This window comes from Delphinus delphis, chromosome 1, assembly GCF_949987515.2.
Source record: "Delphinus delphis chromosome 1, mDelDel1.2, whole genome shotgun sequence".
NCBI lineage: Eukaryota > Metazoa > Chordata > Mammalia > Artiodactyla > Delphinidae > Delphinus > Delphinus delphis.
In genome coordinates, this window is record NC_082683.1 from 12542443 (window position 1) to 12560389 (window position 17947).

Here is a 17947-nt window from a genome sequence, read left to right on the forward strand (position 1 = left end):
GGTGGCACAGTGGTTGAGAGTCCGCCTGCCGATGCAGGGGACACGGTTCGTGCCCCGGTCCGGGAAGATCCCACATGTCGCAGAGCGGCTGGGACCGTGAGCCATGGCCGCTGGGCCTGCGCGTCCGGAGCCTGTGCTCCGCAACGGGAGAGGTCACAACAGTGAGAGGCCCGCGTACCGCAAAAGAAAGCGTCCCTAGTATGGCAGGTGTTTAATGACAGACCAAGGGGTGGGGCTTTATTCCATAGGTAATTGGAAACCACTGAAATGCATTATAGACACACAGTAGGTGCTCAATATCTGTTGATTTCTCTGAGCAAGGAATGACAGGAATATACCATCCTCTGTGGGCAGAGTAGACCTGATTATGGGTGTGTAATGCAATGAGAAAACAGAAAAACACAATATTAACAAGCAAATGTAATATTATCATAGCAAAGACTGGAAATAGCCTACACGTCTATATTAGTTATCTATTGCTGGGTAACAATCACCCCAAAACTTAGCTTAAGATATTTCTTGTCTGACACCTGGACTGCAGCCTGTGAGAGGTGTGGAGACAATACCCAGCTAAGCTGCACCTGGATTTCCCACCCACAGAAACTGAGACAATAAATGTGTTAAGCTGCTAAGTATTGGGGGTAAGGTGTAGACGTGCTCTCTTTCACATAAAATGGGAAGGGGAAAATATACTTTATGTGCATAAAATATCTGGAAAGATATATAGGAAACAGCACCACACAGGTTGCCTGCAGGGAGAGACTGGGTGGCTAGGAGACAGGGATGGGAGGGATACTTACTTTTACTTTACAATGTTCTGCACTATTTGAATTCGAACCATGTAAATGTACCATCTTTTCAACAAAAGAAAATCTATGTTTAAGAGGTCATCTGTCATCCTAACACCTAAAGATAGCATGGTTAACGTTTTAGTGTCTTCTCATGTTTTTCCTATTATATCTATATACAAGAAATATTTTTCGGGAATTCCCTGGTGGTCCAGTGGTTAGGACTCGGCACTTTCGCTGCTGTGGCCCAGGTTCAATCCCTGGTCAGGGAACTAAGATCCCGCAAAAAAAAAAAAAAAAAAAAAAAAAAAAAATTACAAACAAGGGCTAATTCTGTCCTACTATTCCGAAACTTTTCCCTTAATATAACAATTTCTGGACTTTCCTGGTGGTGCAGTGGTTAAGAATCTGCCTGCCAATGCAGGGGACACGGGTTCAAGCCCTGGTCCGGGAATATCCCACATGTCAGGGAGCAACTAAGCCCGTGTGCCGCAAATACTGAGCCTGCGCTCTGGAGCCCACGAGCCACAACTACTGAAGCCCGTGCGCCTAGAGCCCATGCTCCACAACAAGAGAAGCCACTGCAGTGAGAAGACTGAGCACTGCAACAAAGAGTAGCCCCTGCTCGCCGCAACTAGAGAAAGCCAGCAAGCAGCAATGAAGACCCAATGCAGCCAAATAAATACATACATACACACATAAAATTTTAAAATATATATGTATAACAATTTCTCTAGTTGCTGAACTTTTTTTGTAACATTTGGAATGACTTCATAGTATTCCATTAAATGAACAACTTACATATGCAAGTCCCCTATTGCTGGACATTTTGGTCTTTCTAATTTTTTGCTGTTAAAGCCAGGCATTAAAAGGCATTGCCAATTAGCCTTAAGATATCTGGCAAATCCAGTTAACCAGAACATCTGTCCTCTAAGCCTCCTGGGTAATGTGGTTTTGCTGTTGGTGGGCAGAGTCCAACCCAGCCTAGCACCTGGGTTCAGCAGGCACTTGGCTCCAGCAACCTGGGGTTGGTAAGTCCCAGTCACTTGTTTCCCAGTTACCTGAGTTGCAGACTTAGAACCCTCTGCAGTGAGTGGGTGAGTACCCAACACAACTCCCTTCTGGTGGCTGGACCTTGGAGCTCTGGGCTGGGCACCACCTGGTTATGGAGCAGTGACCAGTGGGCAGCAGCCCTGGGTATTCAAATGCTCACAGGCCAGGCTGAGCTGAGCAGAGTCACTGAGTCAGCACAGCAGGGGAGCTCAAGGCCTCTGGAGGAGGGTTGGTGTAAGTATGTGCCTCCCTGCAGCAGGATCCTGGGGCCCCCGGGGATAGGGTCAAGGAGAGAGGAACCGTGTTTGCTGTCCCTCCCAAAATCTCACATTAGGCAGCATGGTGTAGAGGAAAGAGCATGGGTTTGGGGACTTCCCTGGTGGCACAGTGGTTAAGGATCCGCCTGCCAATGCAAGGGACACGGGTTCGAGCCCTGGTCTGGGAAGATCCCACATGCCATGGAGCAACTAAGCCCGTGCACCACAACTACTGAGCCTGCGCTCTAGAGCCCGTGAGCCACAACTACTGAGCTTGCGAGCCACAACTACTTGGCCTGTGAGCCACAACTACTGAAGCCCGTGTGCCTAGAGCCCGTGCTCTGCAACAAGAGAAGCCACCACAACGAGAAGCCCATGCACCGCAACGAAGAGTAGTCCCCGCTCGCCACAACTAGAGAAAGCCCGCGCGCAGCAACAAAGACCCAACATAGCCAAAAATAAATTAAAAAAAAAAAAAGTTAAAAAAAAACCCAAAAGCCCAGGCTCCTCTTTGATAAATAAAACTCCCACTTATCCCCTCTGACTGATGGCGAAACCATTGGCTGTAGGCCTGCTGCTTTTCTTTCTGGGTATTTACTTTTTTTCAAATGTAAAATCATAAAATGAAATATGCTTTTATAGACAAAACACTCCTCCCTAAGCCCTAGAGATTCAGACCTGCCTCCCCCCCACCTTTTTTTTTTTTTTTTTGTGGTACGCGGGCCTCTCACTGCTGTGGCCTCTCCCGTTGCGGAGCACAGGCTCCGGACGCGCAGGCTCAGCGGCCATGGCTCACGGGCCCAGCCGCTCCGCGGCATGTGGGATCTTCCCGGACCGGGGCACGAAGCCGTGTCCCCTGCATCGGCAGGCGGACTCTCAACCACTGCGCCAGCAGGGAAGCCCTGCCTCCCCCTTTTGAGGTGGATCTGGTGCCTTCAAGAATGCAGGGAATGGACTTCCCTGGTGGCGCAGTGGTTAAGAATCTGCCCGCCAATGCAGAGGACATGGGTTTGAGCCCTGGTCCAGGAAGATCCCACATGCCGCGGAGCAACTAAGCCCGTGTGCCACAACTGCTGAGCCTGCTCTCTAAAGACCTCAAGACACAACTACTGAAGCCCACACGCCTAGAGCCTGTGCTCCACAACAAGAGAGGCCACTGCAATGAGAAGCCCGCGCATCACAACAAAGAGTGGGCCCTGCTCTCTGCAACTAGAGAAAGCCCACGCACAGGAACTAAGACCCAATGCAGCCAATAAATAAACAAATAAATAAATTTATGTAAAGAAAAAGAATGCAGGGAAGTTGAGGCCAGGTGAGAGGATGGACATCTAACCTATTGTTAGAATAGACAGGACACATCACTGTTTAGTTTCAAAAGCATGGTTTTCTCTATGGTCTCATCCCCATCCCATGTGGAGAAGGCACCTGAGCTTGTGAGAAAGAATGGGCAGCTCCACCATTTTACCGATGAACAAACTGAGGCCAGAGTGCCTCAACCAAGGTTGCAGGTCAATCAGGAAAACAAAGACATTCTCCCTACAGGTCAAGTCATTGAGGTCTCACATGGCTTGGGCTCTGAAATGGGGCAGGCATGCCCCCTTAGTCTGGTTGGGCGACGGGTCAAGGCCAGATCTTAGGAGTTTAAGGCCTTTTCTTTTCTTTTTTTCCTTTTTTTTTTTTAACATTTTTATTGGAGTATAATTGCTTTACAATGTTGTATTAGTTTCTGCTGTGCAGCAAAGTGAATCAGCTGTATGTATACATATATCCCCTTACCCCCTCCCTCTTGCGTCTCCCTCCCATCCTCCATATCCCACCCCTGTAGGTGGTCACAAAGCACCGAGCTGATCTCCCTGTGCTATGCGGCTGCTTCCCACTAGCTATCTATTTTACATTTGGTAGTGTATATATGTCATTGCTACTCTCACTCTGTCCCAGCTTCCCCTTCCCCTCCCCGTGTCCTCAAGTCCATTCTCTACATCTGTGTTTTTATTCCTGTCTTGCCCCTAGGTTCATCAGAACCATTTTTTTTTTGATTCTATATATATATGTGTTAGCATACAGTATTTGTTTTTCTCTTTCTGACTTGCTTCCCTCTGTATGACAGACTCTAGGTCCATCCACCTCACCACAAATGATTCCATTTCGTTTCTTTTTTTTTTTTTTTTTTGCGGTACACGGGCCTCTCACTGTTGTGGCCTCTCCCGTTGCGGAGCACAGGCTCCGAACGCGCAGGCTCAGTGGCCATGGCTCACAGGCCCAGCCGCTCCGCGGCATGTGGGATCCTCCCAGACTGGGGCACGAACCCATGTCCCCTGCACTGGCAGGCGGACTCTCAACCACTGCACCACCAGGGAAGCCCTATCATATGGTTTTTATCCTTCAGTTTGTTAATATGGTGTATCACATTGATTTGCGTATATTAAAGAATCCTTGCATTCCTGGGATAAACCCCACGTGATCATGGTGTATGATCCTTTTAATGTGCTGTTGGATTCTGTTTGCTAGTATTTTGTTGAGGATTTTTGCATCTATGTTCATCAGTGATATTGGCCTATAGTTTTCTTTTTTTGTGACATCTTTGTCTGGTTTTGGTATCAGGGTGATGGTGGCCTCTTAGAATGAGTTTGGGAGTGTTCCTCCCTCTGCTATATTTTGGAAGAGTTTGAGAAGGATACGTGTTAGCTCTTCTCTAAATGTTTGATAGAATTCACCTGTGAAGCCATCTGGTCCTGGGCTTTTGTTTGTTGGAAGATTTTTAATCACAGTTTCAATTTCAGAGCCTGTGATTGGTCTGTTAATATTTTCTATTTCTTCTTGGTTCAGTCTCAGAAAGTTGTACTTTTTTAAGAATTTGTCCATTTCTTCCAGGTTGTCCATTTTATTGGCATATAGCTGCTTGTAGTAATCTCTCATGATCCTTTGGATTTCTGCCGTGTCAGTTGTTCTCCTTTTTCATTTCTAATTCTATTGATTTGAGTCTTCTCCCTTTTTTTCTTGATGAGTCTGGCTAATGGTTTATCAATTTTGTTTATCTTCTCAAAGAACCAGCTTTTAGTTTTATTGACCTTTGCTATTGTTTCCTTCATTTCTTTTTCATTTATTTCTGATCTGATCTTTATGATTTCTTTCCTTCTGCTAACTTTGGGGTTTTTTGGTTCTTCTTTCTCTAATTGTTTTAGGTGTAAGGTTAGGTTGTTTTTTTGAGATTTTTCTTGTTTCTTGAGGTAGGATTGTATTACTATAATCTTCCCTCTTAGAGCTGCTTTTGCGGCAACCCATAGGTTTTGGGTCATTGTGTTTTCATTGTCATTTGTCTCTTTTTGTTTTTTTTTTGCTGCGTTGGGTCTTCGTTGCTGTGCACAGGCTTTCTCTAGTTGCGGCGAGCAGGGACTGCTCTTCGTAGTGGTGCACGGGCTTTCTCATTGCAGTGGCTTCTCTTGTTGCAGAGCACGGGCTCTAGGAGCACGGGCTTCAGTGGTTGTAGCATTTGGGCTCAGTAGTTGTGACTCATGGGCTCTAGAGCGCAGGCTTTGTAGCTGTGGTGCAAGGGCTTAATTGCTTTTCAGCGTGTGTGTATTTTTTACAGTTTTTTTCCTGTAACTGATATCTAGTCTCATAGCGTTGTGGTCGGAAAAGATACTTGATACGATTTCAATTTTCTTAAATTTACTGAGGCTTGATTTGTGACCCAAGATATGATCTATCCTGGAGAATGTTCCATGAGCACTTGAGAAGAAAGTATATTCTGGTTTTTTTTGGATGAAATGTCCTGTAAGTATCAATTAAATCCATCTTGTCTAATGTGTCATTTAAAGCTTGTGTTTCCTTATTTATTTTCATTTTGGATGATCTGTCCATTGGTGAAAGTGTGGTGTTAAGAGTTTAAGGCCTTTAAGGCTGGGCCAGGGAACACAAAACCGAGACTGCAGCTGGGTCTTTGTTCCCAAGCATCCAGCTCTGCCACCCTTCAGCTTCGAGACCCTGAGCAATTAGCTTAATCTTCACTTTCCCGTTTATGCATAAGGAGCTAATAATCCCTGTTTCCTGGGTTGTCCGGCGCAGTAAGTGCGATCGTGTATGAAAAGCCCCCCATCTAGTGCGGCTCCCAGATAAGCGCTTGTAGACTGAGGCTGCCGCACGCTCCCAGCGGCCGGCCCCGCCCCAGGCCCAGGGCGCGCCCTCCACCCCAGGCGACGCGGGGACGCGGGCGGGTCGGGCGCGGGCTCCGCCCTCTGGCTTCGCCTGGCCCGGCCCGCTCGGCCTCGGCGGCAGCGGTGGTTTCGCGCCAAGGTAGGAGGTCCGCGGCGCGCGCTCCCGTGGGTCAGGGGCTCGGGCGCGCGGGGCGGGCTGCGGCGGGAGAAGGCCGCGGGGCCGAGATTGCGGCGCGCGCGGAGGGCGGGAAGGCGGGCGCGCGCCAGGGGGCGGGCTGGAGCCGCCGTCCCGGCCCTGGAGGCGCTCAGGGCGTACGCGCCGCACCCTCCGGCGCTGCCCGGCTCGGCCTCCTGGAGAGCGCGCCCGGGGCCTCTGCGGACATCCTGCCAGCCGTCCTGCTCCAAATCCTGCCCGGGTTCCCGCGGGCTCGGGTAGGCGGCAGGAGGCGGGGGCCTGCCCGGGCGCAGCGGCCTGCAGACAAGCGCCTCTCCGCCCCGGGGGTCACCTCTTTCCAGGCTGAGCTGGGGTAGGAGGCTTTTCCCAATTGTCACCACCAGCAGCGATAACTTGCTGCGGCTTCGTGTGGGCCAGGCACCGTCCCTGCCCTCCTCGCTTGGGATTGTGTTTCAGTGCAACCTACGGCGTCGAAAGTAGCTCCGTTTTACCGATGAGGAAACTGAGGCCCAGAGCAGCCAATTGAACTGCCCAAGATGGCACCGCCTGTGCAGGGATTTGGGCCCTCCTTGGGTTACTCAAAGTAGGGCCTGAGACCCCACCCTCGTGCCAGTCTCTGGGGTTGCCGTTACGAGCAGGCTCCCTTGTGATCTTTTTGCCAACCCGAGAGGACAGCGCTCTGAGGCAATGTCTGCCCCCTTGGTGGCCAGTCTCCCCAGCTCCATCTGGGACCTTGACTTGTCTGGGGGATTGGGACACTGGGGGAGGGGGCCCTGTTTTCCTTAGCTAAGCTCACAGTAGGTGCTTAACAAACAAATCCTGTGGCCTGATCAGACCAGAGGCTAAGGCCAGGCTCCTCAGCCAGGAAAGACCTCAGGAGTTAGAACCCCTGGATCTTGGAGGTTTCCTTGACTTAGCTCCTCCTCTCTGGTCTTTCTCTCAAGCCCTGGGGATGGGGGTCAGCCCTCAGAGACTAGGTACCCCTCCCACCCAGGAGTCCCCTGTGGGGGACACTGCCTGGTTTTTACCTTGAACTCCTGCGAGGTGTTCAGGGGTTGGGTATGTGTTCGCTGGGGCCCTTATGGGAACTCAGTCTGTGGGTCACCTCAAACATGGCCAAGACTTGCCTTGTGTGACCCCTGCCAAACCGTTTCTTTGTTTTTTTCATTTAATTTCCTATATTACTACTTGTCTCCTAGCATTTATTCACTCACTCAACAGCTGTTCATGGCGCTTTGGGCCTTAGGCCCTGTGGAGACAGCAGTAAACAAGGACGACTTGGTCCCTGACCTTGGAGCAGACAGACAACGTACATGTAGAAGAAAACAGTGAACAGTTACTGGCAGGAACCACTTTGGCTGGGAAGTCAGAGTTCACAATCTCAGAAGGTGACATTTTTGGCCAGGGTCTGGAGTCAGCCATGAAAGGAAGGGAGAAGAGCATTCCAGGCAGAGAAAATGACAGATGCAAAGGCCCTGAGGTCGGAGCATGCTTGGTGTGTTTGAGAATCAAGAAGGCCAGCATGGCTAGAGTGGAATAGCTGGGGGAGAGGGGAGATGAGGTGGAGAGGTAGACCAGGGCTAGACTGAGCAGGCCTTGTTCACTGCGGTAGGACTTTGAATTTTATTTTGAGAGTGATAGTAGCCAGCGTGGGGGTTGAATAGAAGAGGGATGTGTGAGAATAGACTGGGCTGGGGGACAAGAGAGGAAGTAGGGAGACCCATGAGGAGCCATCTCAGCAGGCCAGGCAAGCAGTGGCAGTGGCTTATATAATATACATCAGAGACCTAGGGTGGCGCCTGGCATACAGTAAGCACTGCATGATGGTAGCCATTGTGTGATTGTTTAAAACTTTGGAACCAGGCATACTTCTCACCTGTGGCTTCAGCTCTTCATGGCTGGATGACTTTGAGCAAACCATTTAACTTCACCCAGCCTCAGTGTTGTCATCTGTAAAGTGGGTAGAACAGTACCAGCATCATGGAACTGTCAAGGAGGTTAAAACAGATATGGTACAGATGCAGAAACTGGGGCACAGAGCCTGGCTCATGGTTGGCTCAATATTTTTATTATAATTTCTAGTCAGCAACTGGAGGATAAAGAAAGGATAAGTGGGTGAGAGCAGCTGGTATGTTTGAAACTCATGAGTGGCCTTTGAGGGACTTTTTGGCTAAGGCCTGCAGCTGGACCTGGTAAATGGCAGCTTTGCAGGGTGGTCAAAGGACTAAGCAGGACTGGGGAGGGAGCAAGTGCAAAGGGTGTCTCCTCTGTGTTTATTCGCCCAACCATGGCTGAGGGTCTACTGTGTACCAGGCAGGGTTCTAGATTGGGTAGGGCGCTGGCTGGGGAGAGGCACAGAATAATTCAGTTCAGTTCACCAAGCACGCTGGGTACTGGGAGGAGCCAATAATATTAGTGATGATAACGCTAATAATAGACAACACATATGCACTATGTAACAGTGGGTAATCATTAAAGTAATTCTAGCTGATAGGATAGTGAAATCCTGAAATCTCAGTGGCTTAACACATCAGTTTATTTCTCATTTGTGAAAAGTCCTGTTCGGTGGCTTTCTACATGGTGACCCATGGACCCAGACCCCTTCCAGCTTGTGGCTCTCGCATCCCCTAGGAACTCAGCGTTATTTCCTTCTAGCTGGGGGGAGGAGAGGAGTCCTTGTGGGAGGTTTTTATGGGCCAGGTCCGAAGTGGCACACCTTCTTTCTGTCTTAATTCTGCTGGTCAGAACTTGATCACATGGCCATATCTGACTGCAGTGGAGTCTGGGAAATGACTTCTAGCCATATTCCTAAGAAGAATCAGAAATGTTTTTTCGTGAACACAGAGCAGCTTCTGTCACACCATATCCAGGCACATAGCTAAGCGTAGATCATCTTTTTTAATCCTCCTAATAGAAGCAGGCACTGTTATTATCCCATTTTACAGAAAAGGAAACTGAGATTCAGAGAGGCAAACTCATTGGCCATTGGCCCAGGGTCACACAGCTTGTGGGGAGGCACAGCCAGATTGGATTCCTGGCAGTCAGACGCTGAAGCTGTAACATCCAGATCTTTCCTATGAGGAATTCAATTGTTGTTCTGAGAATTGGGTGGAAGCTGCAGACATTAGAAAATGCACATACACGCAGGGTTTAGATACGGTTTCTTGGGCTTTATAATAGAACCCAGAAGGACCAGAGGGGGAGAACTTTGTGGACAGAGCCAAGGGCTGGAATCACTCAGCCCAAAGGGTTCTGGTATCCTGCTCCCTTCCCCCATCCCCTAGGGCACTGGCTGGGGAAGGGCACAGAATAATTCAGTTCAGTTCACCAAGCACATCTGGGGCCCCGTCTCTGCCAAGCTGGGCAAGCAGGTCTGGAGAGCCTGACCTGCGGGTGCTTGTGGCTTCCCCCTGCTCTGGTTATGGGTGTGCAGCCTGTAGAGGGGCTTTCTGGAGGCTGTCTGGAGGGGGGAAAATGGAGTCCCAGGGTTTTGTAGTGACGGCTTCCTGCCTCTGGCTGCGTTTAGTTTTGCCTAAATCTGGCCTTGGTTGCCATGGCAATGTGGAGGCACTTATTATTTTGGCCCAGTGTACCCTGTTTCCTGGTTTTCCATTTCCAGAGCAGATTCCCTAGTTGCGGGTGAGGGTTCCAGGCTCCGCTTAGACTGATGTACGTTTATGCAGCACCTGCTGCATTCCTGGGTCTGACTTAGACACGGTTGGTAGAGCGTTGAAGTGCAAATGCCCCGGTCTTGCCCTTGAGGCACTTATTGGGAGGCTGCCTGGCTTAAGTGGAAAGAATTTAGGGCTTCCCACTTCCCTGCAGCAGTGTGCCACTTTGAATAGGTAGGAGCCCCAACCTTTCTGTGTCCCGGTTTTCTCATCTGGAAATGGGTTGAGGTGAGGATTTAATGAGATAACATGAATGTGCCTCCTATGGGACACGGCATTAGAGCAGAGGGCACCCTGAGGCTGTGGGCCAAGAGGTAGCAGGAGCCCAGACACATGGTGCTAATGACAATGGGAAGAGCAGCCGCCGTTTACTCCACGTGCCAGCTGTGGTGCAAACCCCTTACACTGTTCAACCCATTTAATCTTCACAGTGACTCTATGTGGTAGGTGCTATCAGTTTCATTTTAGAGATGAGGAAACTGAGGCTCAGAGAGGTAACTTGTCCAAGGTCATACTGCCAACAAGTGGCAGAGCTGGGGCTCCGATGCGACCCCATATCTGACCCTGATTTCAGAGCTGACAGCCTAACCACTACACCGCACAGCCTCCTTGCCTTAGGGAAGGAACAATGGCAGGCAGTGGGTGGACCTCTGAGCCCCAGGGTCCGGGGTACAGGGACTGTACATTTCAGATCTTCAGATGAATGAAATCAGTACTGATCACATGCTCACTCTGAGCCCCGTGCCCAGTTGTAAGCTCTCTATGCCCCCAGGTGACTCCATGGGATGGGTGCCAATATTCGCATCTTGCAACACGGCGGCTCAGATAGGCAAAGTTGCTTTCCCTGGGGCACACAGCTAGTGCGGGGGTGGGGCTGGGAGTTGGAGAAGAGGGATTCAGCTCCTTGCCTGGACTGGGCAATTCCACAGCCTGCACCTGATGTGGGAAAACCTCATCCCAGCACCCTATAAAGACATTCTTAGCAAACCCTGTGACCCCTTTTCTGGGTCAGTAAAGACAGTCTTGAAGACTGGCCTTTCCCGCCTCCTGTATGCTGACCCCACCGCCCTGTGCTTGGAGAGGGTAGAGTGTGTGTGCATGTGTGTGTGTGTGTGTGTGTGTGTGTGTGTGTGTGTGTGTGTGTAGTGGGGGGGTCTTCACCCCCAGGTCCCTTCCCCCTTTCCCTTCCCCCTCCTCTCCATCCTTTCCCTCTTCTTTCCACTCCTTCCCTTTCTCCCCAACCTCCTCCCCTCTCTCCTCTCCTCCCCCTATTCGTCCTTCCTCCTCCTGTTCCCCGCTGCCCAGCTTCCCGCCCACCCTCTCCTTTCCCCTCCCCTCCCCCCTCAGCCCCGCCCACCTCCCTGATCACGTGGGGGCGCCGCCGGATTTAAGCCTAATCTGCCCAGCGCTCAGCACAGCAGTCTGGCTGTAGGGTGGGCGGGCTGTGTTGGTCTCCAGGGCCCTGGCGCAGGGCCTGGAGAGGGGTGCCCACGGCCTCCACCCCATGAACTTGGGGCTGGAGGGGTCGTTGGAGGCCCAGCTGGCACTGGAGGCGGTTATCCAGGTGGGTCCTGGGGGCTGTGCCCACCCTGTCCAGGGCAGGGGAGTGTGGGCCTAGCAGGAGTGGGAGGCGTGGGCACATCTTAGGGGTCCAGGGGTGGGAGAGGTGTGGTGACGGGGTGCGCAGGGACCCCAGCTTGCAGCTCCCGGCCAGACTGGTGGTAGAGGGGTGCTCAGGGCTCAACTCCGTGACTCCCTTATCCAGTGCCCCTCGAGTGAAGGGAAGTCCCTACTTCCAGATTTTAGGGTTGAGGTGACCTCTGCTGGAGCAGTGGGGTCATCACCCATCTAGGGCGGGAGCTGGATTGGAGCCCCCAACGCTCTGTGCTGCCCTGGGAGGTCTGTGAGTGGGCCGTGGGCTTTGGTTTGCTTCTCTGGCCCCCGAGGGGGCCTCCTTCCCGGGGCAGGGGGCACACAGAGTATCCTCCCATTGGGCTTTTTGCGATTCTAACTCCCAGGCTTCCTTCCATTTGGGGATTTCCCGAGGGTCTCCTGGGCACCCACATCTTTGTTTGGTGCGGCAGGACTTTGTTTCTCGCCCACCCACACCAGGGAGCCCAAGGTCCCGGGTTCCCCGCAGACCCTCCTTCTTTCCCTGCAGACACTGGAGAGCAGCATCCTGGGGTCGGGCCAGGAGAAGGGCCTGAACGTGCAGGACCCGGCCCAGGATTCCCAGCCCACCTGCCTGCCTGCCCGCATCAGGGAGATTGTCACCCGCAACTTCTCCCAGCCTGAGAGCCCAGGTACCGCGCCCCTTCACAGACACTGCTTGCATCTCACCTCTTCTCACATCCCCCTCCTCGACAGTCATAATGACGGTAACGAGTGCAGCTTCCATTTCTTGAATAATCACTGTGAGGCAGGCACAAGCCTGTGATGGAGGGTCCCATTTTACAGATGAGGAAATGGAGGCTCAGAGGTGTAATTTTCCCAGACTTGTTCTCCATGTGATGCTGCTGGAAGGCAGGGCTGAGCGTCCCCTCCTTGCTTGCAGGCAGCCTGCTGCAAAGACTTAAACCCCAAACACCACATTCTCTCCCAGGGAAGGTGTGAGCTGGATGAACCCAAGATTAGAGGGGGAGGGCAGCTCAGCTTAGCTCAGGGCTTTGTAGAAGTATAAGGAGCGGCAGTGTCCATTCCCCACCCGGGCAGGAAGGCTGATGGGCCGCTGCTCCCCCTGGAGGGCGGCACCCACACCTCATATTTGGGTCGAGAGAGTCTGGGAAGGGCCCCCTCAGCTACAGCTCCTCGTGGGGACCTGGTCCATCTTCCTGCCTCCAGGGATGGGTAGGGCACCTGTAGGGGGAGGCGGTCCCTCAGGATACAGGTGGAAGCTAATTGTGTGCCCGCTGTCCCTCTCCAGCCCTGCTGCCGGCCACCGAGATGGCATCCATGCTGTCACTGAAGGAGGAGAGCCAGCTTCTGCAGCAGGAGCTGTCCCGCGTGGAGGACCTGCTGGCCCAGAGCCGGGCTGAGCGCGATGAGCTGGCCATCAAGTACAACGCGGTCAGTGAGAGGGTGGGTGCTGCGGGGGGCTGAGAGCTGGACTAGGGGCTCCCCTGCCGCAGGGGTGGGGAGACAGCCAGGGCAGGCCCGCTTCCTGGGCAGAATGTGGGCCCTGGAGTCAGGCCGCCTCCATTCAGATTGTGGCTCTGCCCACTTGAGCGGCCTTGAGCAAATCACCCCGCGCTGCGAGCCTGCTTTCCGTAGCGGGGACAGTAATGTGACACGGAGCTGTGAGGAATCAATGAGACGAGGGGATGAAGTGCCTGGAAACTGGGGTATTTCATTCCTGGCTGTCCCGAGCCTGCTTGGGGGGTGGGGCACGGAGCACAAGACCCCTAGAGGCCCCTGCCACCCCTTGAGTCTCTGGGCATCTTCCTGTGCCCCTGGTTACCTGGGCCTTGGGGTCCACCCAACAGGCTGGGGTAGGCACAGGTAGCCACAGACCTGCCCTGCTCCCCGTGGGGGTGAGGCCCAGCAAAGGAAGGAAGGAAGGAGAAGCCGGGCCTGCCTGCAAGTCCAGGCAGGATTCACGTCCCCCGGACCTGTGCTGCAGGGCCTGGGCAGGAGGTCGGTGTGGGTGGAGTACAGGTGGTTCTTAGTGCATTTTCTCCTTTAGGCCTCCAGGCTCGTAGGAAGTGACCCTGGGGAGTTGATGGTGGCTGAAAGTTGGTGAGAGAGTTGCATGAGGGAGGGAGTGTGTGTGCGGATGGGAGATGTGTGGGTGGTAATAACACTCATTATAGTAGCTGCTGGTTACTGAGTGCCTACTCTGTGCCAAGCATGAGCTGGGTGCTTTACATGTAATGCACCAAGGTCGGGACCATTATGATGCTCATTCAACAGAGGAGATAACCAAGGCTCAGAGAGGGAAAGCACCCTGCTTGAGGGTCACACAGCTGAGGGCTCTGTGTTACAGTTTTGTTTCCTGGGTATGGGAAGAGGCAACCGGCCTGGGAGTTCCAGGGGGCACCTGGCCCTGGGAAAGCTGGAAGGGCCTCAGACGTGACCCTGATGTTACAAACGGAAGATTGAAGCTGGCCCAGGGTCCCCTGTGTGGGACTAGCAGAGCTAGGGATGGCTAGACCCCTGAGCCGGGCCTGTCCACACAGGGGCTTGTATACCCGTGATGGGAAGAGGGATCTGTGTTCCTCTGTGTCGTTGTGGGATGTGCCTGTGTCCTGACATCCGCCTGCCTGGACAAGCCCCTGACGTGTTGGGACCTGCAGAAGAGCAGGATGGTGGCCGGCACTGGGGACCGTGCAGAGCTAGTTTTCCCAAGGTTTGCAGGGGGCGTGGCAGGTGGGCTGGGCGGAGTCTGTATTGTTGGTGGTGGGCCCTGAGACAGCCCCCTCCTAGTTTAGGCTGGTCATCTTTTGGCCCCTGGCACAGTGTCAGGCCCCTGGGGGCTGCCTCTTTTACTTTTATTTATTTATTTTTGGCTGCCTCTTTTATTTTTTATTATTATTATTTTTTTTGCGGTACGCAGGCCTCTCACTGTTGTGGCCTCTCCCATTGCGGAGCACAGGCTCCGGACGCGCAGGCCCAGCGGCCATGGCTCACGGGCCCAGCCGCTCCGCAGCACGTGGGATCTTCCCAGACCGGGGCACGAAGCCGTGTCCCCTGCATCGGCAGGCGGCCTCTCAACCACTGTGCCACCAGTGAAACCCTGGCTGCCTCTTTTAAATGCCAACTTCTGACTGACAGTGAGGCTAGCACTGCCCCTCAGGCTGGCAGGGGGAGGGAAGAAGAGGTGGAGGTAGCGGGTCCCTTTGCTTCTAGGACACAGCTGTGGGGCTGGGCCGGTTGGGGGAGCTGCTTTGGTCTAGAAAGTTTCCTTGTGTGGCTGGAGAGGCCCCTGAATAGCATGTAGAGCGAGCCTGGCAGGAGACTGTCCTCTGTCTGAGATGTGGCCCCCTGGAGGCAGGGGCTGCATGACAGTGACCTTGAGGCCTTTCCTGGGGGTGGGTCCACAGGGAACCTCAGAGCCTGGAGATCACCTCATTAGAGATGGGGAAACAGGCCCAGGGAGGGGACATGACAGGCCCAAGGTCGGTGGTGGAGCTGGGCCGAGACCCCTGGTCCGGGACTCTGTGCTCCTGCGGCACGGTCACTCCCTGCTGCCCACTTGTCCCCGGGCTGCAGGTGACAGGGCCTGCCCTTGTGGCTATAACTGCTGCACGTGCGCTGGCTTAGGGGGCCAGTCAGTGAGGTTGTTCCGACCCCTTAAACCCCACAGCATCCCTGGGAAAGGGGAGTGGAGGTGAGGTCAGGGTCTCTGTCCTATTGACTACATGTAGGGAAACTGAGGCAGGGGCTCCTAGTGGCTACCTCCCAGGTCAGAGGGAGAACCTCAGGGTCCCAGTGGAGACCCCCGCTTCTTCCTGTCCCTGACGAGCAGGTGCTGGGCGAGGCAGCTGGGATGGGAAGGAGGGAGTCGGCTCCACAGGCCAGGCCCCCTGCCCCCCCACCCCCAGTGTCCGTGGCAACCTGGACCGGAATGTCGGGGACTGGGGCAGCGGTTGCTAGGGGAGACAGTAAACTTCTTTCATCCCTGGCTTGGTAGCAGCCTCCTTCCCTCTTGAATTACAAGTAAAATTGAAAGGCTGCTTGGTGAGCAGCAAAGTTTGTGGAAAGGGGTGGGGTGTGGCCAGGAGTGGCTTGGGTCTGGCGGTGAGCGCTGGAGAAGCGGTGGAGCACCTGGCGGCTGCAGGAAGCCCTCTAAAGCCACGAAGCAGACAGCAGCTGGTTCACACAGATGTGCAAAATGCACACAACACAGCCACAGTCAGACCCTCCCCGCACACCAACACAAACCCACCTCGGGGAGACACTCAGATTCACAGAAGCTGCCCAGACACCGCACAGTCCCACCCACACGCATAGTCACACACCGCGGTATATCCGGCATACCCACACCGCAGACAACACAACACTGTCTCACAGCTCCTGGACACCTACAGCCAGACAAAGGTACACACAAGTGCACAGACGCGTGCAGAGCCCAGCTTCGCTCCCCAGGTCCGCCCACTTGTGACTGTGCACACAGTCATACAGACACATGGACACACGGGTGCACATGAAGACGACCCGTCGCCCGCAGCACAACGTAGACCTGGGACTGCAGCCGCCACCTCACCCGGTCCCTGTGAAGGCCCAGACCCAGAGACACACAGGGTCCCACATGGAGACAGACGACAAGACGCACCCCCCCACCCCCAAGGAAGCGCCCGCATCCATGCACAACACACTCACGGCATCTCGGTGCCACCGTCACCACACTCAGATGCGATGCTCTGCCCATCACCTGACTTAGGTGGACTTCGCGCAGATGCTGGCCACGGGCCTGCAGCACACCCTCCAGGTGGAGACCCCCTGCACGTTGCCTTCTCCTCCACCCTCAGACCGGATCCCCACCCACATAAGCTGAAGCCCCCAGGCAGCCTCCGTGGGCACAGTCACCCTGCCCAGCGCTGTCCCCGGGGGTGGGCGTGGTTTGGCCGAATATCGGCTTCCCTGTGCACCGAGGCGGAACAGAAATACGGAGACAGGGATTTTGGAGGAAGAGAGAGATGGCTTTATTTTTCTGCCAGGCCGAAGGCAAGACACAGCAGGCTAGCACCTCAAGAACTGTGCCCCCACCCTTGGGAATCAGGGAAGATTTTATATGTGGGGCTCGCAGTCCGGGGTGTGTGATGAGGATCAGAGTAGTGAAGGTCTTGCATTCTTCCTTTCCTTTGCATTATTTCAAAACAGTCATAGCTGGCGTCAGGTCGCCCAGTAATTGGGGTCCGGCGGTCTGGTAATGGTGTCCGTTTGCCTCGTTTGTTTGCCTCTGGTTTATCAGCCGGCGACCTTGTTTCTGAAATGCAAAAACTATAGGGGGTGATTTGTTATCGAATGTAAGTACCAGGACAAAGTAAGGTTAGGGATTGAGAGGCAGGGGATGTAACTTGAAGAGCTAGGCGTGATAGGTGCTGAACGTAAATTACATAGTGTCAGGGAGTGAGGTTAGCTTTGTAAAGTTACTACAAATTAGTGACAGTTAAAGTAAAACGAGGAGTGATTAACTCTTTCAGGCCAGGTTATGTTTCTTCTCTAGCCTGTTCCCTTTGTTCTCCTTGTTCTCAGGGGAGGGAAAACTCCATTTCTATATTTGCTGCAACAGGGGTGGGGCTGGAGATGCCTCTCAGCTTGGTGGCTCACTGGGTCTCTCCTGCCATACCGCTTAACACAGGCCTGGAGGGCTGACCTGGCCTGGCCCCGCTACTAGCGTGGGTGAGAGTAGCTGCCCTTGCCATTGGCTTCCCTGGGACCCAGTGTGGGTGGGCGTGTGAATACCCTGCCCGGGCTTTTGCAGGCCAGGCACTGGGCTGGGCTCTCGTGCTGTTGGTTCTCCCTGGGCACTGTTGCTCCTCTGTTGTTCTTGCTTGTCCTCAGCGGCCTCCTCCCTCCTCCCTTCCAAACAGCTGGAGGAGGCTGAGGGGCCCCCTGGGACCAGCGGGTACCTAAGGGTGTTAGGGGGTTCCAGGCTAGCGAGGCAGTCAGAGCCGGCAGGCATCCCGCCTCTGCCCCCAGGGTCTGATGATGAAGGGGCTGCAAGCTGCCTGTGGGTAAGGGAAGGGCGGCGACCGCAGAGGCTTCCCATGAGCCCAGGGAGAGGAGGGAGCCCAAGGCTAGGCTGGGCTGAGAGGGCATTAATAAACCACACCTTATATTAGAACCCCTGTGCGCACCTCTTACAAACCTGAGTGCTGTGTGTGTGGGGAGCGGGGGCGGGAGGAGT

At 53.7% G+C, this 17947-nt stretch overlaps 1 protein-coding gene and 1 non-coding gene across 2 annotated transcripts in view; both read left to right on the forward strand.

The window, feature by feature from the left end:
* Positions 1-988: 988 nt before the first annotated feature.
* Positions 989-1060, forward strand: TRNAE-UUC (transfer RNA glutamic acid (anticodon UUC)). The gene has a single exon. It is a non-coding gene; the product is annotated as a tRNA-Glu (tRNA).
* Positions 1061-7799: 6739 nt separating this feature from the next.
* The window catches only part of CROCC (ciliary rootlet coiled-coil, rootletin), a 46913-nt gene continuing 36765 nt past the window's right edge, over positions 7800-17947 (forward strand). Inside the window, exons 1-3 of the mRNA XM_060015211.1 lie at positions 7800-7815; positions 12260-12401; positions 13022-13176. Of these exons, the coding sequence (XP_059871194.1) occupies positions 13042-13176 (135 nt within the window). The 5' untranslated portion in view covers positions 7800-7815; positions 12260-12401; positions 13022-13041. The remainder of the gene's footprint in view (positions 7816-12259; positions 12402-13021; positions 13177-17947) is intronic.